This window comes from Saccopteryx bilineata, chromosome 2, assembly GCF_036850765.1.
Source record: "Saccopteryx bilineata isolate mSacBil1 chromosome 2, mSacBil1_pri_phased_curated, whole genome shotgun sequence".
NCBI classification, from domain to species: domain Eukaryota; kingdom Metazoa; phylum Chordata; class Mammalia; order Chiroptera; family Emballonuridae; genus Saccopteryx; species Saccopteryx bilineata.
In genome coordinates this window covers 14990183-15009664 of record NC_089491.1, presented here as the reverse complement: position 1 = coordinate 15009664, position 19482 = coordinate 14990183, and the positions used below count along the sequence as shown (strand labels likewise).

At 48.3% G+C, this 19482-nt stretch overlaps 1 protein-coding gene across 5 annotated transcripts in view; it reads right to left on the bottom strand.

The window, feature by feature from the left end:
* CDK5RAP2 (CDK5 regulatory subunit associated protein 2) overlaps positions 1 to 19482 on the bottom strand; it is a 181706-nt gene that overhangs the window by 116725 nt on the left and 45499 nt on the right. For all 5 annotated transcript variants that reach the window (XM_066256376.1, XM_066256378.1, XM_066256380.1 and 2 more), the window contains exons 8-12: positions 18919 to 19081; positions 17752 to 17805; positions 16782 to 16901; positions 13676 to 13768; positions 9708 to 10010 (exon numbers count right to left, since the gene is read on the bottom strand). In XM_066256376.1, the coding sequence (XP_066112473.1) occupies positions 9708 to 10010; positions 13676 to 13768; positions 16782 to 16901; positions 17752 to 17805; positions 18919 to 19081 (733 nt within the window). The remainder of the gene's footprint in view (positions 1 to 9707; positions 10011 to 13675; positions 13769 to 16781; positions 16902 to 17751; positions 17806 to 18918; positions 19082 to 19482) is intronic.

Genomic DNA, 19482 nt, shown 5'->3' with positions numbered 1-19482 from the left:
GCAGCTGCCATGGCAACACAGAGACAGCCGACGGGCTCCTGTGCGCGGCACCACTGGAGTCATAATAAACGTCTAGGGGAGGCATGGAGACAGCATGTCTCGCCTGAGCAAAACAATCAGAACTGAAAATTGATCATCTTGGGTGGTTTCTCCAAACCTCCTTCAATATTCTCGGGCTGTGAAGACAGGCAGACCTGACCTTGCATCCTGGCTTTACTGCTAAAAAGCTGTGTGGCTAAAGATAGACAATTTAAATCTTTGTTTCCTTCCCCGTAATGGGAATAATAAAACAAACACCTCAAGTCCCTGGATGGTTAAATGAGAGAATGCAAGAGGGGTGCCCAGCACAGGAGCAGGTGACAGGAAAGGACACTGTGTCACCTCCCCATCAGGAAGCACAGCCTTCAGGCTGGCCTCCACTCCCAGGTTCCCTCGTGTGGCCACAGCACCACCGTCAACCTGGCCACGCCGTCCGGCTCCTCCCCTCCCTCTCACACATTTGTCACCCAGCCCGTCAACTGGGCCCGAGGGCACAGCACATCCTCCACACAGAGCACATGACAGAGGAGCCCTGAGGAGCTGGCGCTTTCACGTGGACACGAGTGCCCAGTCCTGCCCTGCCACCCAGGCCTACCACCCGCAGAGTTCTCATAGGAGCTGGACGTAAGAAATGACCGATCGCAGACTAACAATTAGGGCTTCCTGATAAAACTGAGAGCTGTTTCTGGCTGTGGTTTGTCAATGGATAGGGCTTCTGCCGCTTCAGGGAGCCACCCACCCGACAAAGGCCAGGCCAGGCCGAGTCTGCAGCTAAGAAAGCAAAAGAATCTGGCACGTGGGCTCGTATCTTAGGGTCCAGTAACCCACCCATCAGCAAGGGTACCCAGCGAACGCCTGGGACTCTGAATAACCAGATGAGTCCGTTCCCTCCCCCCTGGAGGGGTTGTTAGGAAGGGCAGAGGCCGAAGTCCTGGAGGAGAAAAGAAAAGTGTCCCTTCCTACACTCTTGGCCCTCCTCTCCCTCATCCCACTGCCATCTTCAGAACTTAGTTCCCATCTGGCCAACTGCACAGCTTCCTAACTGGTCTCGTCTGTGGTTCACCCACGGAGTGACACGCACACCCCTGATGGTTTCATCGCTGCCCGAGCCCTCAGGGACTCCTGGCTGACTGCAGAAAGAACGCACCTGAACACTCACTCCAGCCGCCTGTCAACAGGCCCTGCCTGCCTATCAGCCTTCCTCACCCAACCGCGTCAGTGACACTCCCCAGGCCCTGCGCCTCGACTCATCGGCCCAACTAGAAGAATACGACAAAACAGCGCCAATTCCGCCTGCAAACAGCATCCTTATCTTGTAAGGCCCCGTCCAAGCACCGAGTCTTCAACAAAGCCCTCCTGTCCTATTCTGCCCTCAGCAATCATCCTTCAAAAACACCATCACCCGAAAGCACCATCACCTCATTCAACACTCACAACCCCAAGAAGCAGATGCCCTGATTATATCCATTTACCAGTCAGAAAATTGAAGTGTGAAACGCTCAGGCTACTTAACTGAAGTAAAGGATGCTGGAATTAGGATTTAAAGCCAGGTCTATCTGTGCCTGATCAGGCAGTGGCTCAGTGGACAGAGCATCGACCTCGGACGCTGAGGACTAAGGTTCAACACCCTGAGGTTAACGGCTTGAGTGCAGGCTCATCCATCTTGAGTGTGAGGTCACTGGCTTGAGCATGGGATCATAGACATGACCCCATGGTCGCTGGCTTGAGCCCCAAGGTCACTGGCTTGGCTGGAGCTCCCGGTCAAGGCACATATGAGAAAGCAGTCAATGAACTAAAATGTCTCAACTACAGGTTGATGCTTCTCATCTCTCTCCTTTCCTGTCTCTGTCTCTTTTAAAAAAAATAAAAACAGGTCTATTTGTGTATTATTTTCACTAAAGTAGTGGTCTTTCAAACCAAGAACAAGAAGCCGTAGGATTATGCCCAAACTCGGCCAACTATCTGTATCAGTCGACCTGAGGAAAAGCATGAGAATGTGTTACATGATTTTAGTGAAAGAAGCCACCGAGGGGAGCTCAGGAGCCCCGGCTGCACCGCCCAGCCGCAAGCGAGTGCGGCCACAGCAAGTTCTGGGTGCACGACATCAACTGAGTGGCCTCGATCTCTTCCCTAACGGGCACGTCTCCTTGCAGATTCGCAGGGACGCTCTGGACCAGCACTGAGCTGAGTGGAGCCTTTGCATGTCAGGACTCTCTTAGAGCAGACTGATTTTTAAAAAGTGGATTATTTGAAAAATAAAATAGCCCTATAATCTTAGAACCCACATTAGAAATGAAAAGCCAGGCCCTCTTCCTTCCCTCTCCAGTCAGCTAGTTTGTTTTATCTCTGGCCAGATGGAGAATGAGAAGGTTCTCATCCATCAAATTTCTACCTTATCAGGTTTCGCGGTGAGAAAGCTTGTCAAAGTGCTCAGTGGTTACCTTTAAATATACAAAGGAAACTTCTCCAAAATCTTAATGAGGTATAGAAACCCAGTGATGGACGGATTCCAGAACTAGTGTGAGATGGTGGCTTTCAAGCCTCGTTCTGTGGAGCCTCGTGGCTCCCGGGGGCCATGGCAGAAGCAGGACATGGTGGGGAGAGGGGTAGTGCCAGGCCTCCTACCTCACCTCACCCTGAGCAGCTCGACTTTTATCTGTTTTCTCCTCAGGAGAGTTCACTTGAACAAAGAATCCACATGCTTAAAAAAATACACAGAAGCCGCCAGAATGAGCCAGGAACTGACCAACGTGTGGTACTGGCCGTGAGGACTGGAAGTTCGGTGCAAGGAGCCATGCCGGGACCAAGGCCCGGGTGAGTCCTGGAACAGCGGCCAGGCGCCGGGCGCAGCACCGCACCTCTGTGAGCCCCGCCTGGATGACGCAGTGGAGCACTCCCGCCCTCTGCTCCGGCCCCAGCACCGTGTCCCCTCGGGCCAGGCGCACTCAGAACGCCCAGCACAGACAGGCCTTCCCTCTACCAGGAATGCAGGGCACCTCCCCGCCCTCTGCTCCGGCCCCAGCACCATGTCCCCTCCGGCCAGGCGCACTCAGAACGCCCAGCACAGGCCTTCCCTCTACCAGGAATGCAGGGCACCTCCCATCTCCTTCAGGTCTCAGCTCAAGGCCACCTCCTCGGCGAGGCCTGCCCTCCCTCCCCTCCCCCTCTCAGCGCAGTTCCAGTCTCCGTGCTCCCAAAGCACGGGGCCCTCCACTGCACTTACCATGCTATATTCTAAGTAGCTCATTGTCTCGTGTCCATTATACTTCTCTACTAGATTTCTTCAGAGACTACGGCTGACTTAATTCTGGCCTGTACTCCCAGTGCCCGGGACAGAGCCTGGCACAGAAAATGTAAAAGAAGAACCAGAGATCAGGGAAAGCCTTTCTGTCTGTGCCCCAGAAAGACGAGAGCAATTCGACATGCAAACTGATGGAAGCGCCCCCAGCGCCGCAGGTGCGAGGCAGTGAGATACCCAGAGTCTCTCGCTCTAGCGGGGCCCCGACTCCTTCCCAGGGGATCCGTCGGCTAGAAAAGAACAGACAAGCACTTTCTTCAAAGGAGAGATGAGTGTTGGTCAAGGAAGAAATTTACAGCTTTGTTGACTGGACTGGTAAAAGGGCAGACCACATTTATTAGTCAACAGGGCCCATTAGATTCTAGCAGGCGGTGGTTTGTCATTCAAAGTCCTGAGCCGGCACCTGCCACACAACTGAAATCAGGAAAAGAAAGAAGAGGAATGTGATATACTGAGGACCTACTTCTATGCACCAGGAACCACTGTAGGTATTTTCTCACGCACTAAATTTGGTTATTCATTTAAATTCATTTATTTAATCCTAAAGTAAATGCAACCAATCCCATTTTAGGGGAGAAAAACTTTAGTTCAGAGAGGTTAAGTAACTGAGGTAGAGGCAGAGAGTTAAGCACCTGCTGAAGCTGAGATTCCAGCTCAAGCCCAGCCCTGTTTTCCACTATTCCAAGGACACCTACTAAAACCCTGAGATTAACAGCTTGAGTGGAGGCTCATCCATCGTGAGTGTGGGGTTGCTGGCTTGAGCATGGGATCATAGCTCCCAAGGCGGCAGCATCACCACCATCATCAAAAACGGCAATGTTCACTGATCATTTCTGATATGCCAGGTGTGATGCTAAGCTACGTGCCTTATCTCCTATAATCCCTAAACCTAATCTGTTTTTCTGACAAGAAATGGACGCAAATCGACGCACTGTTTGGAGAGGCGCAGTCACTGGCTCATAGTCCAACAGCTCACAAGTGATGGAGCCAGGATTCAAATCCAGTTTGACACCAAAGTCTCCGCGTTCAGCCTCTCTTATGAGAAATTGGAATTTGCAAAGACAGACCTTCTCCCAACATCAGACATTTAAACTGTATATGGTCCTACAAAGATACCAACTCAAAATCTTGGCACCTGATTAAAACTAACAAAAGAAGGCATGGGACACTGTGACCCTGGGTGAAAGTCACACTGCCCGAGCTCTGTGGTCTTAGCCCTAACCAGCCAGCATGCAGACACCGTCTCCAAGTGCCACGTTTTGATTATGGTTCACCAAGGGATGTTCTGAATGCTGTCACAATCTCGTTTGGAGCCATCCATCAACAAACGCATGTGAGAACCAGAGGGTTCAGGCTGAACTACCTTGAAATTAAACCCGCTCCTGTCAAAGCACACGGGATTAGCCAGCTGGGTGACAGGTACAACTTTAATTAGATTTTTGGGCTTTAGCCAGCAAATGCATCCCACAGAGATAAGTGCCCAGGTACTGAAGCACACACTTGTCAGAGTAGTGGATGACAGGCCTCGTAACAGACAAGAGCATTATGAGACAGTCTGGGGAATATAGCTAAACCAATGTCTAATATACGTTGCTTCTAAAGCAGAGGGGAAAAGACTGAGATTTACACGTCTCCCCCACGCACCCCAACAGCACAAAGAATGCCTGAACCAGAGAAGCAAATCTAACATAAAGATGTATCACTCTTTATCAGCTTCATCAAACGCCCACCCGCATGCACACAAACATGCACGCGCACACACAAGTGCATGCACACCCTAGCAGGAGAGTCTTATGTCTCTGCAGCCAGTGTACCAAAGTCGAGGACGTGGGGGCAAGGACGTGAAGAGTGCAGGCAGCACTCCTGTCACAGACCACAGAAGCTAGGGCACTGCCAACATCACAGTGAGGACACCAACTTGGGAAGGCTGGATTTTCATTTGCTTCTGCAAAGCCTTCTGGATTTTCTCAAAGGGATGTGGGTCCCTCTGGTGGCAAGGAGGCATACTACAACGAAAGGGATCCTATCTGTGAGACGCTCACGTTTTGACCTTTCTTAGTGCAAAAAGACTTCCAAAGCAAAAACCAAACTGTGTTCACCAGAGCCTAACCTAACCACAGGGGCTGCACCATTGCAAGCACTCAACAAATGTCCCTTGAATAAACAAGTGAACTGCAAATTACCACACATGCTGAGTCAACGAGCACAGGGTCACCACAATCACAGGCAATGAAAACAAACACGACAAGAGACTCTTACGGCCAAACTTCGCACCGTTCACGCGCAACCAAACGCAGTAAATTCACACGTCTCTATCCAAGCTGCGCTCAGACAGGCGCTGTCTCCCTCCGAAATGCTTAAAAGCAGGCACAGAGAGACTGCAATAAATGTTTCTGGCATGAGCAGAGGATGGTTTGATCACATCCCAAAGAGAACTTGTTGCCTTACGTCAGAAAGAGTTCAGGGAAGGCTGTAAAATCTAGTACTCTTTATAAGGACCATGGCAAAGGCTGTGAGCCAGGCGCATCTACAAACAGGGCTGCAATATTTCCCACTGACTTTGTCGTCCAAGAAACGAGAATGGGAAACAGCTAGACACAGTCCCAGGGACTGAAGACCTTAACTTAATGCGTACAAGCTTACCGACTTGGATGACATTGATCTGGCCCTGTGCAAAATTGCTTTTATTGAATGGGGTATTGTCAGAGACTCTGTATACTACTCAGAGAACTCTTTATAAAAACCCACCAGAGGCAATACTTCCCCTCAGGCCAGAAAGCTGGCAAAAGCTGTCCTTTTATCTTAACATGTTCATCTTATGAACACTGGACCTGGTAACTGGATTTCCCTTTGTACTGACCATGCCAGGAGCTACCAGCTGAACATTAACACACACACACACACACACACACACACACACACACACACACCCAGTACTGGGGCGGTATCACAAGGTGCGTTTCTACTTACTCACTGGCTCCACTTTACCAGTCACCCTTATGTTCTTTTTTTTTTTTTTTTACAAGGACAGAGAGTCAGAGAGAGGGATAGACAGGGACAGACAGACAAAAATGGAGAGAGATGAGAAGTATCAATCATCAGTTTTTTGTTGCGACACCTTAGTTGTTCATTGATTGCTTTCTCATATGTGCCTTGACCGTGGGCCTTCAGCAGACCGAGTAACCCCTCGCACAAGCCAGCGACCTTGAGTCCAAGCTGGTGAGTTTTTTTGTTTTTTGGGGTTTTTTGCTCAAGCCAGATGAGCCCGGGCTCAAGCTGGCGACCTCGGGGTCTGGAACCTAGGTCCTCCACATCCCAGTCCAACACTACCCACTGCACCACTGCCTGGTCAGGCAGTCACCCTTATTTTTTGTGGACCTTTAATCTTTAGTTTTAATTTCATGACTAACCATAAGCCCCTGAAAATGTTTATAAAACATCAAAAAAAATGTTACAGTTTTTGAAGTTTCAAATAAACACAGTAGTTCAAGTTGGGTATTCTTACTCTGTTTCCCCCAAAACATACATTCTCACACCTCTGTATCTCCACCTTCTGTACAAACTCCTCCCCTTCTCTCCTCCCTTCTCCCCTCCCTCCTTCCCTCCTCCTCCCTTCCCTCCTCCCCTCCCTTGTCTAGCTAGTAACCTTAGACTGGACCTTCACCACCAGCACCACCAGCACAGTTCAGGAGTTACTTTCCCCAGAAGCCTGCTCTGGTCCTACGGCCACTTCCTTCCCCTGTGCTCCCTTCACACTTTCTTTGTTTGTATCTGTTATGGAAATGTCCCCAGGCTAAGTTGAGAGCCTGCTGAATATGTAGATAGATCCTTCCCTTTGCCAGGGCAGAAACATTAAAGGCCTGGTTTTCTGTTTGTTTCTATCCAAAAGCAACAACAGTAGCAGCTGGTGAGGAAGGCTTTCTTTAACTGAAGAACCTATTGTAGTTAATAGAACGAACTGATCAGGCATGCAAGGGCAGTAGTTATGCTCTCCTGCATGCACGGCAGCACCATGAAGCAAAAACACCACCCCAGGGCCCTGGCCAGAGGCTCAGTGGATAGAGTGTCAGCCTAGCCTATGAATGTTCTGGGTTCATTTCCCAGTCAGAGCACACAGGAGGAGTGATGATCAGCTTCCCCACTCTTTCTCTTCCTCTTACCCTCCGGCAGCCAGTGGATCAAATTGGTTCGAGCATGGCCCCAGGTGCTGAGGATAGCTCCACTGGAGCGCATCAGCCTCAGGTGCTAAAAATAGCTCAGTACCCAAGCATCAGCCCATGATGGGGTTGCCAGGTGAATCCCAGTTGGGGAGCATGTGGGATTCTGCCTCACTATCTCTCCTCCTCTCACTTAAAAAAAAACAAAAACAAAAAACACCATCCAGCATGTTTCCCCAGACTCTGAACAATCCAGTGACCCCAAGATCTGGCATGAAATATCCATATGCATATGACATGGACACAGCCAAATTCTCAGAATATAACCAGAAGTTAAAGAGATACGTCTGTGATACAATACATATGTAAAAAAAAGGACATCATCTTGTATGCAACATATATATGACCTGATACAGAAAAGTAGCCCCAAGATTCTGGGAAGCTCTGAGTCGCACACATGCTCTCCTGAAGGATATATTTAGAACAAAGCTGTGTTTCAGTCTGCCCACTGTCCTGAAATAAAACAGCACTTTCTCTGAGTAACAGCTCCTCTCCCTCAAAACAACTGGTTCTAGGGGAAGCTGACAATAACGGTATGCACACTTCTGACAGAATAGGCCTGTGACCCAAGTTGGGCCTCTGAGCACCTCACCCTCCGGCCATCCTGCCAGGGAGACAGCAGGGAGAGTGGAGTGTGAGCCCTCCTTCCTCCATGCAGTGAGCCGGGAAGCTGCGATCCCAGCGGGGCTGGCAGGGATGGGTGCAGCCACTTGGAACTGGAGGAAGGGGAGGCAGGAAAAAGGGCCCGGCTCTGAGAGACGGAGATCTGGCTCCGGCAGTGTCCAGTCCCCTGTCCTGCCAGCAGGCTAGTTACAAATGTCCATGTTTGCCTCAGAATACAGCTTTTTATCAATAACAGCCCAAAATCATTTTAGAAACACTGGCGCTTACATCAATAAGTGACTTAAGGAAACAATATCTGACAATAGAGGGACAGGTAAATAAATTACAGTAGAGCCTCTTTTAAACTCTTTCTAAAAGTTTTATTGATTAATCAGAGAGAGGGATTTGCTGTTCCACTTATTTATACATTTTTTAGTTGGTTCTTATACGTGCCCAACCAGGGACAGAACCTTGGCGTATCAGGATGACACTAACCAACTGAGCTACCAGACCAGGGCCCACCACACCCTCTTAATGTTGTTATCTAGCTCTTTATTGCCAAGAGTAAGTTATAATGTAAAAAATTACATGTGAATATAGAGCTATATATATTCTCCCCATCCAAACTTTATTGAATATTTTTATGACAGTGAAGGAGAAAGGAAACTATTTTAAACTTTTAAAAAAAATCCTGTTATCCCACAGGTTTTGTTAACCTAAAAAAACAAAATTGGAGCAATACAAAAAGTGACTATGAAAACCAGCCCTCCATAAAAAGGGCCACCTGCCAGTCTCGTTCCGACCTCATCCACAAAGGCACACTATGCAAACCCCACTCTTCACAACCCACTCCAGCACCATCTCCTTCTGGAAGGTTTTCCTGACTACTCCATCCTACAAGGACCTTCTACACTGACTATACGAGCTACATTCATTAGCTCTGGACTTCAACCTGCCTTGCATTTTGTCATATATAACATTTTCAACTCCCTTAGAAAAATAACCTATAGAGGCCATGTCTCGTATTTCCACCAGCATCTAAACCAGGCATACTTAGTGTTCGATAACCATGAATAAATACAGGGAATGGGTCTTTTCATAACATTCAATTAACTAACACTCTCCAATATTGCTGATGGCAACATAAACTAGACTAGCCCTTTGGACAAATACTTTGGCAGGATGACTAACTCGTATAAAATATTTGCAACATCTGACCCAGTAAGCTCACTTCTCAGAATTTATCTAAGGATTTCCAGAGAAAATGCCTTTATGACCAAGACGTTTACTGTAGCATCATTTAAACAGCCAAAATGTCCAACACAGGAGGAAATTATTAAATAAAGCATGTGAAATCAATGAGGAGTATGCACCACTCAACACAATCAGGCTGCAGTCTACACAACATGGGAAGGTGCCATGACAGAGGATGTGTCCCGGGAGACGCCCGTGACAGGGAAAGTGACCTGGGGAGATGCCCCACATCACCCAAGCACAGCGACCACAGCCCCGGCACTGCCCGCTATTTCCGAAGGGAACAGGGTGCTCACGTGGATGGTGCCGTCCCCTTCGCTCTTGTCCCGGCGGGCTGCCTCCAGGTCCTTCTCGAGTCTCCCCTTCTCCTGCTGCACCTCGCTCAGCTCCTGGGCCGTCTTCTGGAGGTCCCGGTGGGCTGCTTCCAGGTCCTTCTCGAGTCGCCCCTTCTCCTGCTGCACTGCGCTCAGCTCCTGGGCGGTCTTCTGGAGGTTCCGGTGCAGCCTGCGGTTCTCTGCGCTCTCGGTGAGGTTTTCCGAGTGCAGCTCAGCCAACAGGGCTGCCTTTTCTGACAGGGCGGCTTCATAATCCTCAGACCCCTAGTAGAGGGGGAGAGGGGAGACAGCTTGTTTCCATAATTCATGAAACAAACCAAGAGCTGGGCTCCTTTTTACCTTGGACAGGGTGGGCGGGTGAGAGGTAACATAAACAACATTCAAGACCCAAAGCACAGTAATATGAACATTTTGAAATAACTCAGGGTAATGTTTATGTTATGATGTTGATATTTAAGGAAAGGGGGGGAAGCTACAACTGTATAAAAAAATTTATTTTTTATTTTATTCTTTTTTAGCGAGAGAGAGGGGGGACAGAGATGAGAAGCATCAATGCTTTGTTGCATCTTCTTAGGTGTTCATTGATTGCGTTTTCATATGTGCCTTGACTGGGGGATACCAGCCGAGCCAGTGACCCCTTGCTCAAGCCAGAGACCTTGGGCTTCAAGCCAGCAATCTTTGGGCTCAAGCCAGCAACCATGGGGTCAAGTCTATGATTCTACACTCAAGCCAGCGACCCCACACTCAAGCTGGCGAGCCCACACTCAAGCCAGCAACCTCGGGGTTTCGAACCTAGGTCCTCTGTGTCCCAGACTAATGCTCTACCCACTGTGGCACTGCCTGGTCAGGTTAAAAAAAACAACATATTTTTTAAGACAAGAAGGAAAAGTACAGAATGTTAACAGTAACTGTCTTTCATGGGTGGGAATATAGTTGACTTTTTCCTTCACTTCTCTGAATTTTCAAATGCTCTAAGGCTAGTGAGTATTTAACTTTTATAATGATTTCTTTAAAAACAATGTAAGTTATTTTTAGAAGGCAGAATAAACAGCTTCATTTGAAAAGCAGAGATGGAGTCAAGCACTGGCAACGTTTGTCTCCATTCGAGTGGCTCAGACCCCGAGTCACGGGGAGAAGTGGTGTTAGTTCAATGGCTACCTCAAGAGGCCATCAATTCTGCAGAGCACAAGGCCAAGTGTGTCCAGCACATCTTTACTTCATTAACACACAGTCGGTCTACTAGGGAAAATACTTTTGTGACCATCAAGCATATGGAAAAATGTTATAATTCACCAGTTATCAAAAAGAGCAAATGGAAACGTTTTCATTTAGCCAGTGAGACTGTTTCCACGGGGCTGCCCAGTGCCGGCGAGCTCTCCGGGAAAGGACACACTGAGAACGACCAAGCACCTCGAAGACTGTTTCCACGGGGCTGCCCAGTGCCGGCGAGCTCTCCGGGAAAGGACACACTGAGAATGACCAAGCACCTAGAAGACTGTTTCCACGGGGCTGCCTAGTGCCGGCGAGCTCTCCGGGAAAGGACACACTGAGAACGACCAAGCACCTAGAAGCCAGGAAACGTGCCAGCAGGAAGGTAAACTGACAGGACTGACGGACAGAGTGTAGCTGTCAGCTCTGCGTGCATCATACAAACATGTGCACACTCATCCCAAACAATTCCGCTCCTAGAATTCAGTCTCAGGGAAAGAACCCAAAATCTCATCACAGAATTACTTAGAACGGTGAAAAATAAAACAACCTACACGTGCAAGAACATGAGAATGGGTAAAATATGATGAAGTTGCAGAATAAAATCTTAACACTATTTACAGAGTTCATAATACGTGAATATTTCTAAGTCACTACGTTGCATGAAAAAACAGAAGACCAAATTGTAAATGACCTAAAAAATAAAATGCACGCATAGAAGAAAGCCTAGAGGAAAAATACCAAAATGAGCATAAACAACATTTATAATCAGGAGAAAACATGTTTGTTTTTTTAGTCTGTTCTCTGAATCAGACTGAGGCTTACAAATAAAAATTCTAAAGCAAGGACCACCTGAGCTGTCAGGTCACGACTCAGACCTGGCATAAGGGGCTGCTCCAGCTTCCCGGCCCTCCCAGGAGCTCCGTTCTCCCCGCCATCGGCAGGTAAGCCTCGCTGTTCAGGAGAGGCGGGCTGCGACCGGGTTACCCTGGATGTGGAGGGTAACTCCTGGGCCCCTACAGCCCAGCCATCGGGCCCATGTTCGCCCAGCTGCTAGTCAGGATGCAGCAACAGACACTGAGGGGGGAAGCCATTCAAATTTCAAAGCAGGTTTTACAGAAGCGTCTGTTTTGGTGTCCTTTAAAATTAAAACAAATAAAAAGAACTGGGAAACCTAGGTCACAGGCCAAAATAAAAAAGTATCTGGGGCAGTGCTTATTTAATCCAATAAACTGAAAATAATAAAATAAGAAATGACTGGGAAAATGTTCACCTTGAACAATTTTTAGTTACCTTTTATTAAAACACTAATTATATATTTAAAAAAATAAAATATAAAAAAAAACCACTAATTATAAATGCAAAGCTAAACAGGCACCTTTACACACAGTAATCTCCGCTTCTCCTACCCGCTTCGCAAGGTACACATTATTACACCTATTTCAGTAACTGAGGCTCAGAACTGTCATCAGACTGAAAGTGATTAAATCGGGCTTTAAATGGATTCAAATGACTCCAGAGCCTGTGTTCTTCCCGGGGTCCTGCCCACTCCACTGCAGATTCCAATTACCAACAATAAACTACCAGGAATTAGAACGAGAACTGAATTCAAGGGGGGATGGCTAGAGACAGTAACACAGGAACTTGTTATACACAGAATAGCAACAGTTATTATTAAGATAATAGTTTTTATAAAGTGATGAAAGTTCGCAGGACTATCACACAAACTGTGACAAAGCCTCTTTAAAAATCCAGGCTCAAAGAATTCAATTTCACACATTCTCTTCACTTTATAAAAACTCTTTCTATACTAAATTTTCCTTAAATGGCCATTTGAAAACTTCTTTGGAAAGTTTTCTACCTTTTCTGCATGCCACCCTGCTTTTTGAACCCCATTTCAGCAGTTAGATGCTTCTGAACTGTGGAAACATTTGGCCCAATTAGACACGGTCAGAAATGAAAGCCAAACATAATACTACACAAATCATTCTTCCTCAACATGCAGAAAGTTCTCTGAAGTTCAGTTTTCTTATCTGTGAAAGTAAGGGCCTCTAGTTCACAGGGTTGTTGTGAAGATTAAATGATACCCAAAGTTCCGTTCCAGGGGGTGCAGGATAGATAAAGCTAGTTCCCATTCCATCACTCACTCCACTATCTCTCATTCCCAACAGAAAGGTCACATGGAGCGTCTCCACAAACCAAAAGCCATGGGTATAATATCATTATTAGTAGAGAATTTGAAAAACAGACCAAAGTAACTACTACATTTTTATGCCAGAAGATATTCCCCACCCACCTTGAGGATGAGTTACATTTACTGAGTTACAACCACTTGCTAGCTGAGGGACAGCGAATAAAAAGGCTGCACATCTTCATTGAGCTTCAAAAACCCACAGATACAAGGGGGATAAATACCTTCCCCACAGGGCTGTGACAATTAAGATAACCCCTACATTCTGCAGTCTTCTACCTGCACAGAGTGAACTCAGCACTCCTAACTAAGGGGTAGCTGTCATCATTATCATTACTGTTGTCACTGTCATGTTGAAGAGGGGCTGGAGAAGAACCCACACTGATAGAGAACTCCCTCTGCCTAGAATGAGACGGTTCTATTATTAACGACCACTGAGATTTCTCTCAGTTCCTGATTTCAGCTGCGAAGTCCTGACCTCACCAGGACTAAGGCTTAAACACCCACTTCAGCCCACGTGGACACTCACCTGGGGCTCCCGGGTCTGTACTTTCCTGTGGGCCTCTTCGGCTTTAGCAAAGGCAGCACTGAGCTCTTTGATTTCAGAGTTCAGTTCTTCAACCTGGGTAAAGACAAGGACTAGCAGTCACGTACACAACTGGGCTCCTCGACCATCTCTGCACGCCCTTATAATCAAGGATTCTGTAGTCAGAAAAAGCCTGAAGTCAGAAATGTGGGATTTCTAGTCCAGCTGTTTACTAGCTGGATGACTTCAGGCATGAAACTTAATCTCTGGGACTCAATTCCCTCAACTATAAAATGAGAACATCGCCACTCACCCGACCACAGCATTGTTGTGTTAAAAGAGGTAACAGGCAGTGGTGGAAAATCATGTCTGGCTCATTCTGTTACCATCATCATTACTACTATGGTCCATATAGATGACCCATCCAACAACCTAGCCTGGCTACTCCCATACACCCCAGACTCAGCCACCCACACCCATGGTCACACCCTGAACTCTGCCAGCACTCAGAACCAACCTACCACTGGTGCCACCACCTATGGAGGGTCTCCAACTGCCGCTGGGCCCTGCACTCCCCACACCTGATACAAGTTACAGCTCCCACCGTTATGAGCCAGCTCTGCCACATCTGGCAATGGTGATCGCTCACTCTTCCCCTCCTTGATCTCCAACACCAGTCTCCTGGTGAGCATCACACTTCTACAGCCAGCCCTTCCGTCCTCTTTGTACATTCCTCTTCCTGTACCTGGGCCTCTGATGTCCCCTGCAGTGCAATCCGCAGCCTTCTTCTTTCTCACACTACACACTCCAGATAAGGAGATCAACTCTCAGAATTTTAACTCACTTCTGTGTAAGAGTGACTCCCAGATATACACCTGCAGGCCTGATGAGCTCTCCCCAAGCCTTAGACCAGCAGGCCTTCCTGCCACCTGGATACCCCACCTGGAAGGTCCACAGAGGCTCATTACCGCCCCCACCCTTCCCACCTCACCATCGCCCTCCATTCTCTATGCTGAGTTGGTGGCATGACCATGTCCCCAGTCCCGCGGCCAGAAGTCATCGTGGACTGCACCTTCTCTCCATGCCTACCTCTAACCACCACGTTTCCCCAAATTTACTTCTAATTTTTAATTAGTTATTTCTTTTTTAGATTGTATTCTTAATTTTATTTATTTTTAAGTTTATTTTTCAATTACAGTTGACATTCAGTACTATTTTATATTAGTTTTAGGTGGATAGTATAGTGGTTTGACAATCATGTAATTTTAATTATTTAATTATTTCTAATTTTATTTCTTGGCTCAGCCCCACCCCTCCCCTCGTGCTGTGGCCACTGCTCTAGTTCAGCGTTTCTGAATTTGGTGGCTCTCCCCAGGCTACTGGCCTCCCTGCCGCCATTCTCTCCGAATACAGGCTGAGACCTCATGAGAAAGCAAATGTGGGCCCTCCTGAGTGGCTCAGCGGTGGGTAAAGCACCCACACACCATGACAGAGGTGGCAGACTCGACCGCCAGTCAGGGCACGAATGAGAAACAAACAATGAAAGCACAACTAAATGAACACCGGAAACAAGCTGATGCTTCTCCTACTCTCCCCTTCCACCCACCTCGCTCTCTTCCCCTCTCTTTCCCTCAAATCAATGGAAAAATATTTTTAAATTAAAATTTAAGTTTAAAAAAATGCAAATGTGGCCCTGGCCGGTTGGCTTAGTGGTAGAGCGTCAGCCTGGTGTGCAGGAGTCCCGGGTTCGATTCCCGACCAGGGCACACAGGAGAGGCGCCCATCTGCTTCTCCACCCCTCCCCCTCTCCTTCCTCTCTGTCTCTCTCTTCCCCTCCTGCAGCCGAGGCTCCATTGGAGCAAAGATGGCCCAGGCGCTTAGGATGGCTCCATGGCCTCTGCCTCAGGCGCTAGAATGGCTCTGGTTGTAACAGAACGACGCCCCAGATGGGCAGAACATTGCCCCCCGGTGGGCATGCCAGGTGGATCCCGGTCGGGCGCATGCAGGAGTCTGTCTGACTGCCTCCCCGTTTCCAACTTCAGAAAAATACAAAAAAAAAAAAAATGCAAATGTGATCACATCCCTCCTGCTTAAGAGCTTCAATGAAGTGCCACCCGAACGGTGGACCATGAAGAGTCCCACCACCACCTGGCCCCCCGCCACCTCTCCGGCTTCTTCTCTAACCTCACTTAAGTCGGCACTTGATGCTCTGACAACCTCGAATTGCTTCTGGTTCCACAAAAACATATCGGGTCTTTCCCCACTGAATGCCTTGGCCAATGTTCTCCCCTCTGTATGAAATGGCCTCCTCTTCTCTGTCTCCCTTCCCAGCTAACTCCCACGCGTTGTTTAAGATTCAGCTCAGACACCTGCTCCTTGAAGTACCACCCTCGCTTCCCAAATGCATGCACCAGCCTGGATTCGGTCTCCTTCGCTCCACCTCCACAGCTCCCTGCACTCCACTCAATCACACCACCTTCACTGTCTTCCTCCCCCCACTAGGCTAGTGGGCAGAGCTGGGAGTGCCCCTCTGCTCCGTGCCTGGCACAGCTGCTGAGACACAGCAGGTTGCATGCCAACGACAAGAGAACAGCACGGAATCATCAGCCACCACCCTGGATCCCAAAGACAACCCCCAGCTAGCTATCTAACTCCCTGGCCTTGCCCCTCCAAACTCCTTTACTCAGTTTCTGTCGTCTTTCAAAGATTAGAGCTACACTGTCCAGTACGGAAGCCACTACCCTCCTGTGGCTACTGGACATATGAAATGTGGTCAGTCTGGCTTGAGATGTGCTGTAAGCATATCTGGACTTCACATGTTAAAAAGTATTAAATACCTCACTGTTACTTTCACTTGCTGCTTCTTTTTACTTCTTTTAAAGTGACTATTAGAAAAATCAAATTTATATATGTAACTCACACACTTGTACTGGGCAGTGCTGGACTAGACACTCCAAGAGAACTTCTCTCTGACGAAGGACCCTGGCCCACTGCTATAGTCATCTCTGCTCTCTTATAAACTTTTTATCAAAGCTAAAAATTCAGGGTAGGATAGGCCAGTCACAGAAGCTAATAAAGAAAAATCTCACTTGTGGTATACCAGACATACCTCTTTTTCCTTTGACTTTAATGCCATGGTTAGACCTTGAATGGCTTTATCCCGCTTTAAACTATTTTTCTTTTCTGTAGCAATTTCTCTTTCCTTCTCTCTCAGGTCCTCCTGAAGTGCCTAAATTAGATTTAAAAAGATTCACTAAGTTGATGTGTTCCAACCAAAATGCATGGTATATATCTTTAAGAGCACACTCCAATGCAGTTATCCTATCTCGTTCCTGTCAGCCTGTGATTAATGTTTCCAAGTAGAGCCGAACAGAGTGGCAGCGGCTCCCAGTTCCTGTGTTACCGCTCACGGCAAGAGGGCCGGGTGAAAGGGAGGGGATCAGATCAGTTACGACGATGACAGCTATTCCTACGGGAAGGACTCCAATGCCTTCTGGAATCTGAATACAGTCACAGCAGAGTCTTTGAAACTCTATCAGGTTATTTGGGGCAAAATAACAGATCATTAATTTCATTCCTTTAATGCTACAAAAGCTAGCAGAGAATTTGGTTGGATGAACATATACATTTATAGTCTGAATTCACTTCTAAAGATAATCACTGCTGTCTCCCTCCCAGGCTGTCGTGAGGATCAAACGAGGTAATGGACATGAGGGCATGTCGCGGGCTGGCTGGCCTACACAAATGCAGCTGCCGTGACTAAGGGACCACAGAGCGATGGCTCTGCAACCACGCCGGCAAATCTGAATCCCTGCTACACCGCCTCCGAGCTGCGTGACCTTGGGTACGGGACCTCAGCGCCCTGAGCCTCGTGTGCCGTGTCTGCAAGATGGGAATGCCTGCCACACAGTTACTGCCAAGATCGAGGTGCCCTCTCCATGGTGCCTAGAGCTTGACTGGCAGACAGGAGCATTCCATGAGTGACAGCGACTGTCACACAGAATTATCTACTGCACTCAGAATAAAGCAAGAGCCACGGGTAAATCTTCAACACAGTTTTAAAAATTGTATCAACATACCTGGATCCTCTCTTCAAAGCAGTTTCTCTCTGCCTGGCGCTCCATTTGTGCGGCCTGCGAAAAGACAGCAATTGGTACCCAGAAGGGACCCACAATCCAATGGCTTCCCCAGAACAATTAGAACGAGCACCTCATTTGCTCACTGTTCCCCCTGCTGTGACTCATGAAAGCAGATGTCCACTCCTCGGTCTCACCCGGAAGTCCACGTGGGTGAGGAGAAACGTGAAGACGAGCAGCCCACTCTGTGATCACCAGCCCCACAGAGAGTAACCCCAGGACAGTGAAAAAGGCCTTCAGAAGGAGAGCCCAGGAAGTGAGACAGGCTTCAATGGAGCAGGAAACAAAGGCTGATTACAGCCAAAAACTAATTGGAGGCAAAAGAATTCACTGCTCTATTGGGGACAAAGGAGAGCCTGCTCCATAAAGAAACCAGGACTTTTCCTAACGTCTCCTAAGGTGAACACCCCACATGAGCAGCCACTGTGGTCCAACCAGAATGAGAAGGTCTGGACTAACCCTACCGGCTCTCCCAGGTCCTGCAGGGTAGACAGCTTGCCCTGGAGGCCGCCTAGTGTGGACAGGGGCCCAGGGCAGCTATGGGGTCGGTACTAGTAGCCCACCTGTTGGAGCCCTGGAAAATACAACATCCTCTGAGCTGAGCCTGTTTCTAAATCCAACGAGGGACTGCGCTCTCTACCTCGCAGGGTGGCCGGGAGGACAATGCGAGGCGGCACACTGCGTCCCGCCACGTGCTGGCCGGCCCAGTACAGGCTAGTCCGCGTGCCCACTGCCTTTGACGTTTGAGACCAAAGCTGGCCTTAAGCCTGCCTCTAACCACAAAAGGTGAAACGAGTAAGTACCATAACTTTATCCTAAGAAAACTCAAAGGATGAAAAGAAAGTCCCGGGCAAGAACAAATTAACACATAGTAAAACAGAGGCAAGCAGGCATGGACTGGTGTTTTTAACCAAGTCTATGAACACAAAGCTGAAAGGGACAGAATATGCCAGGGCCCCTGACAGAGGCGGTTTCTGCTGAGTCCCCAGCGGACAGGCGATAGCATTCAGGAGCAGACTGTGGGGGAGCCACGGGGACTGAATGTGCGCCCCACTTCCCACAGAGCTGGCCTGCTAATGACAGTCCCCGCTGCACGTCCTGTCCTCTCACCTCAGTGTCCCTGTCCTTCTCTCCCCTCCGAGCAGCAGCCAGTCCTCGGAGCTCTCCTGATGACACGCTCTCATCAGGGGCCGCCATCTGAGATTTCTCCTCTGTAAGGCACTGAATTAAAGCTTCCTTGCTCTTCAAAGACAGCTTCAACTCCTCAATGAGCCTAAAAGGGAACAAAATTTAAATATTAATTCTAAGCTGTTCTCTTAGCTCAGGGAGCAGGAGGAGGCGGGAAATGGGGTCAGACGTCCTCAAAGTAAACATGTCTAATGACTGAACATGTGCGAAATCGCGTTTTGCGGGTCGGAGATTAGGGTCCTTTGACAAAATTAGGGTCCGTGTGACACTGTCCTCTCACCTACAGCCTGGTCCCGGTTGATCCAACCTCCAAGCCGCCAGATGATGGACCGTATCACACCCCGGCTCACACATTCAACAGCTCCCAGCACTGACAGCACTGGATTACTGATTTTTTGGGCCAAGAAATCTCTCCAAAAATATGGGGCACTGAAGGCTAAATAAACATGACCAATAAAGCAGAACTGTGCCAGTAAATAAAAAGAA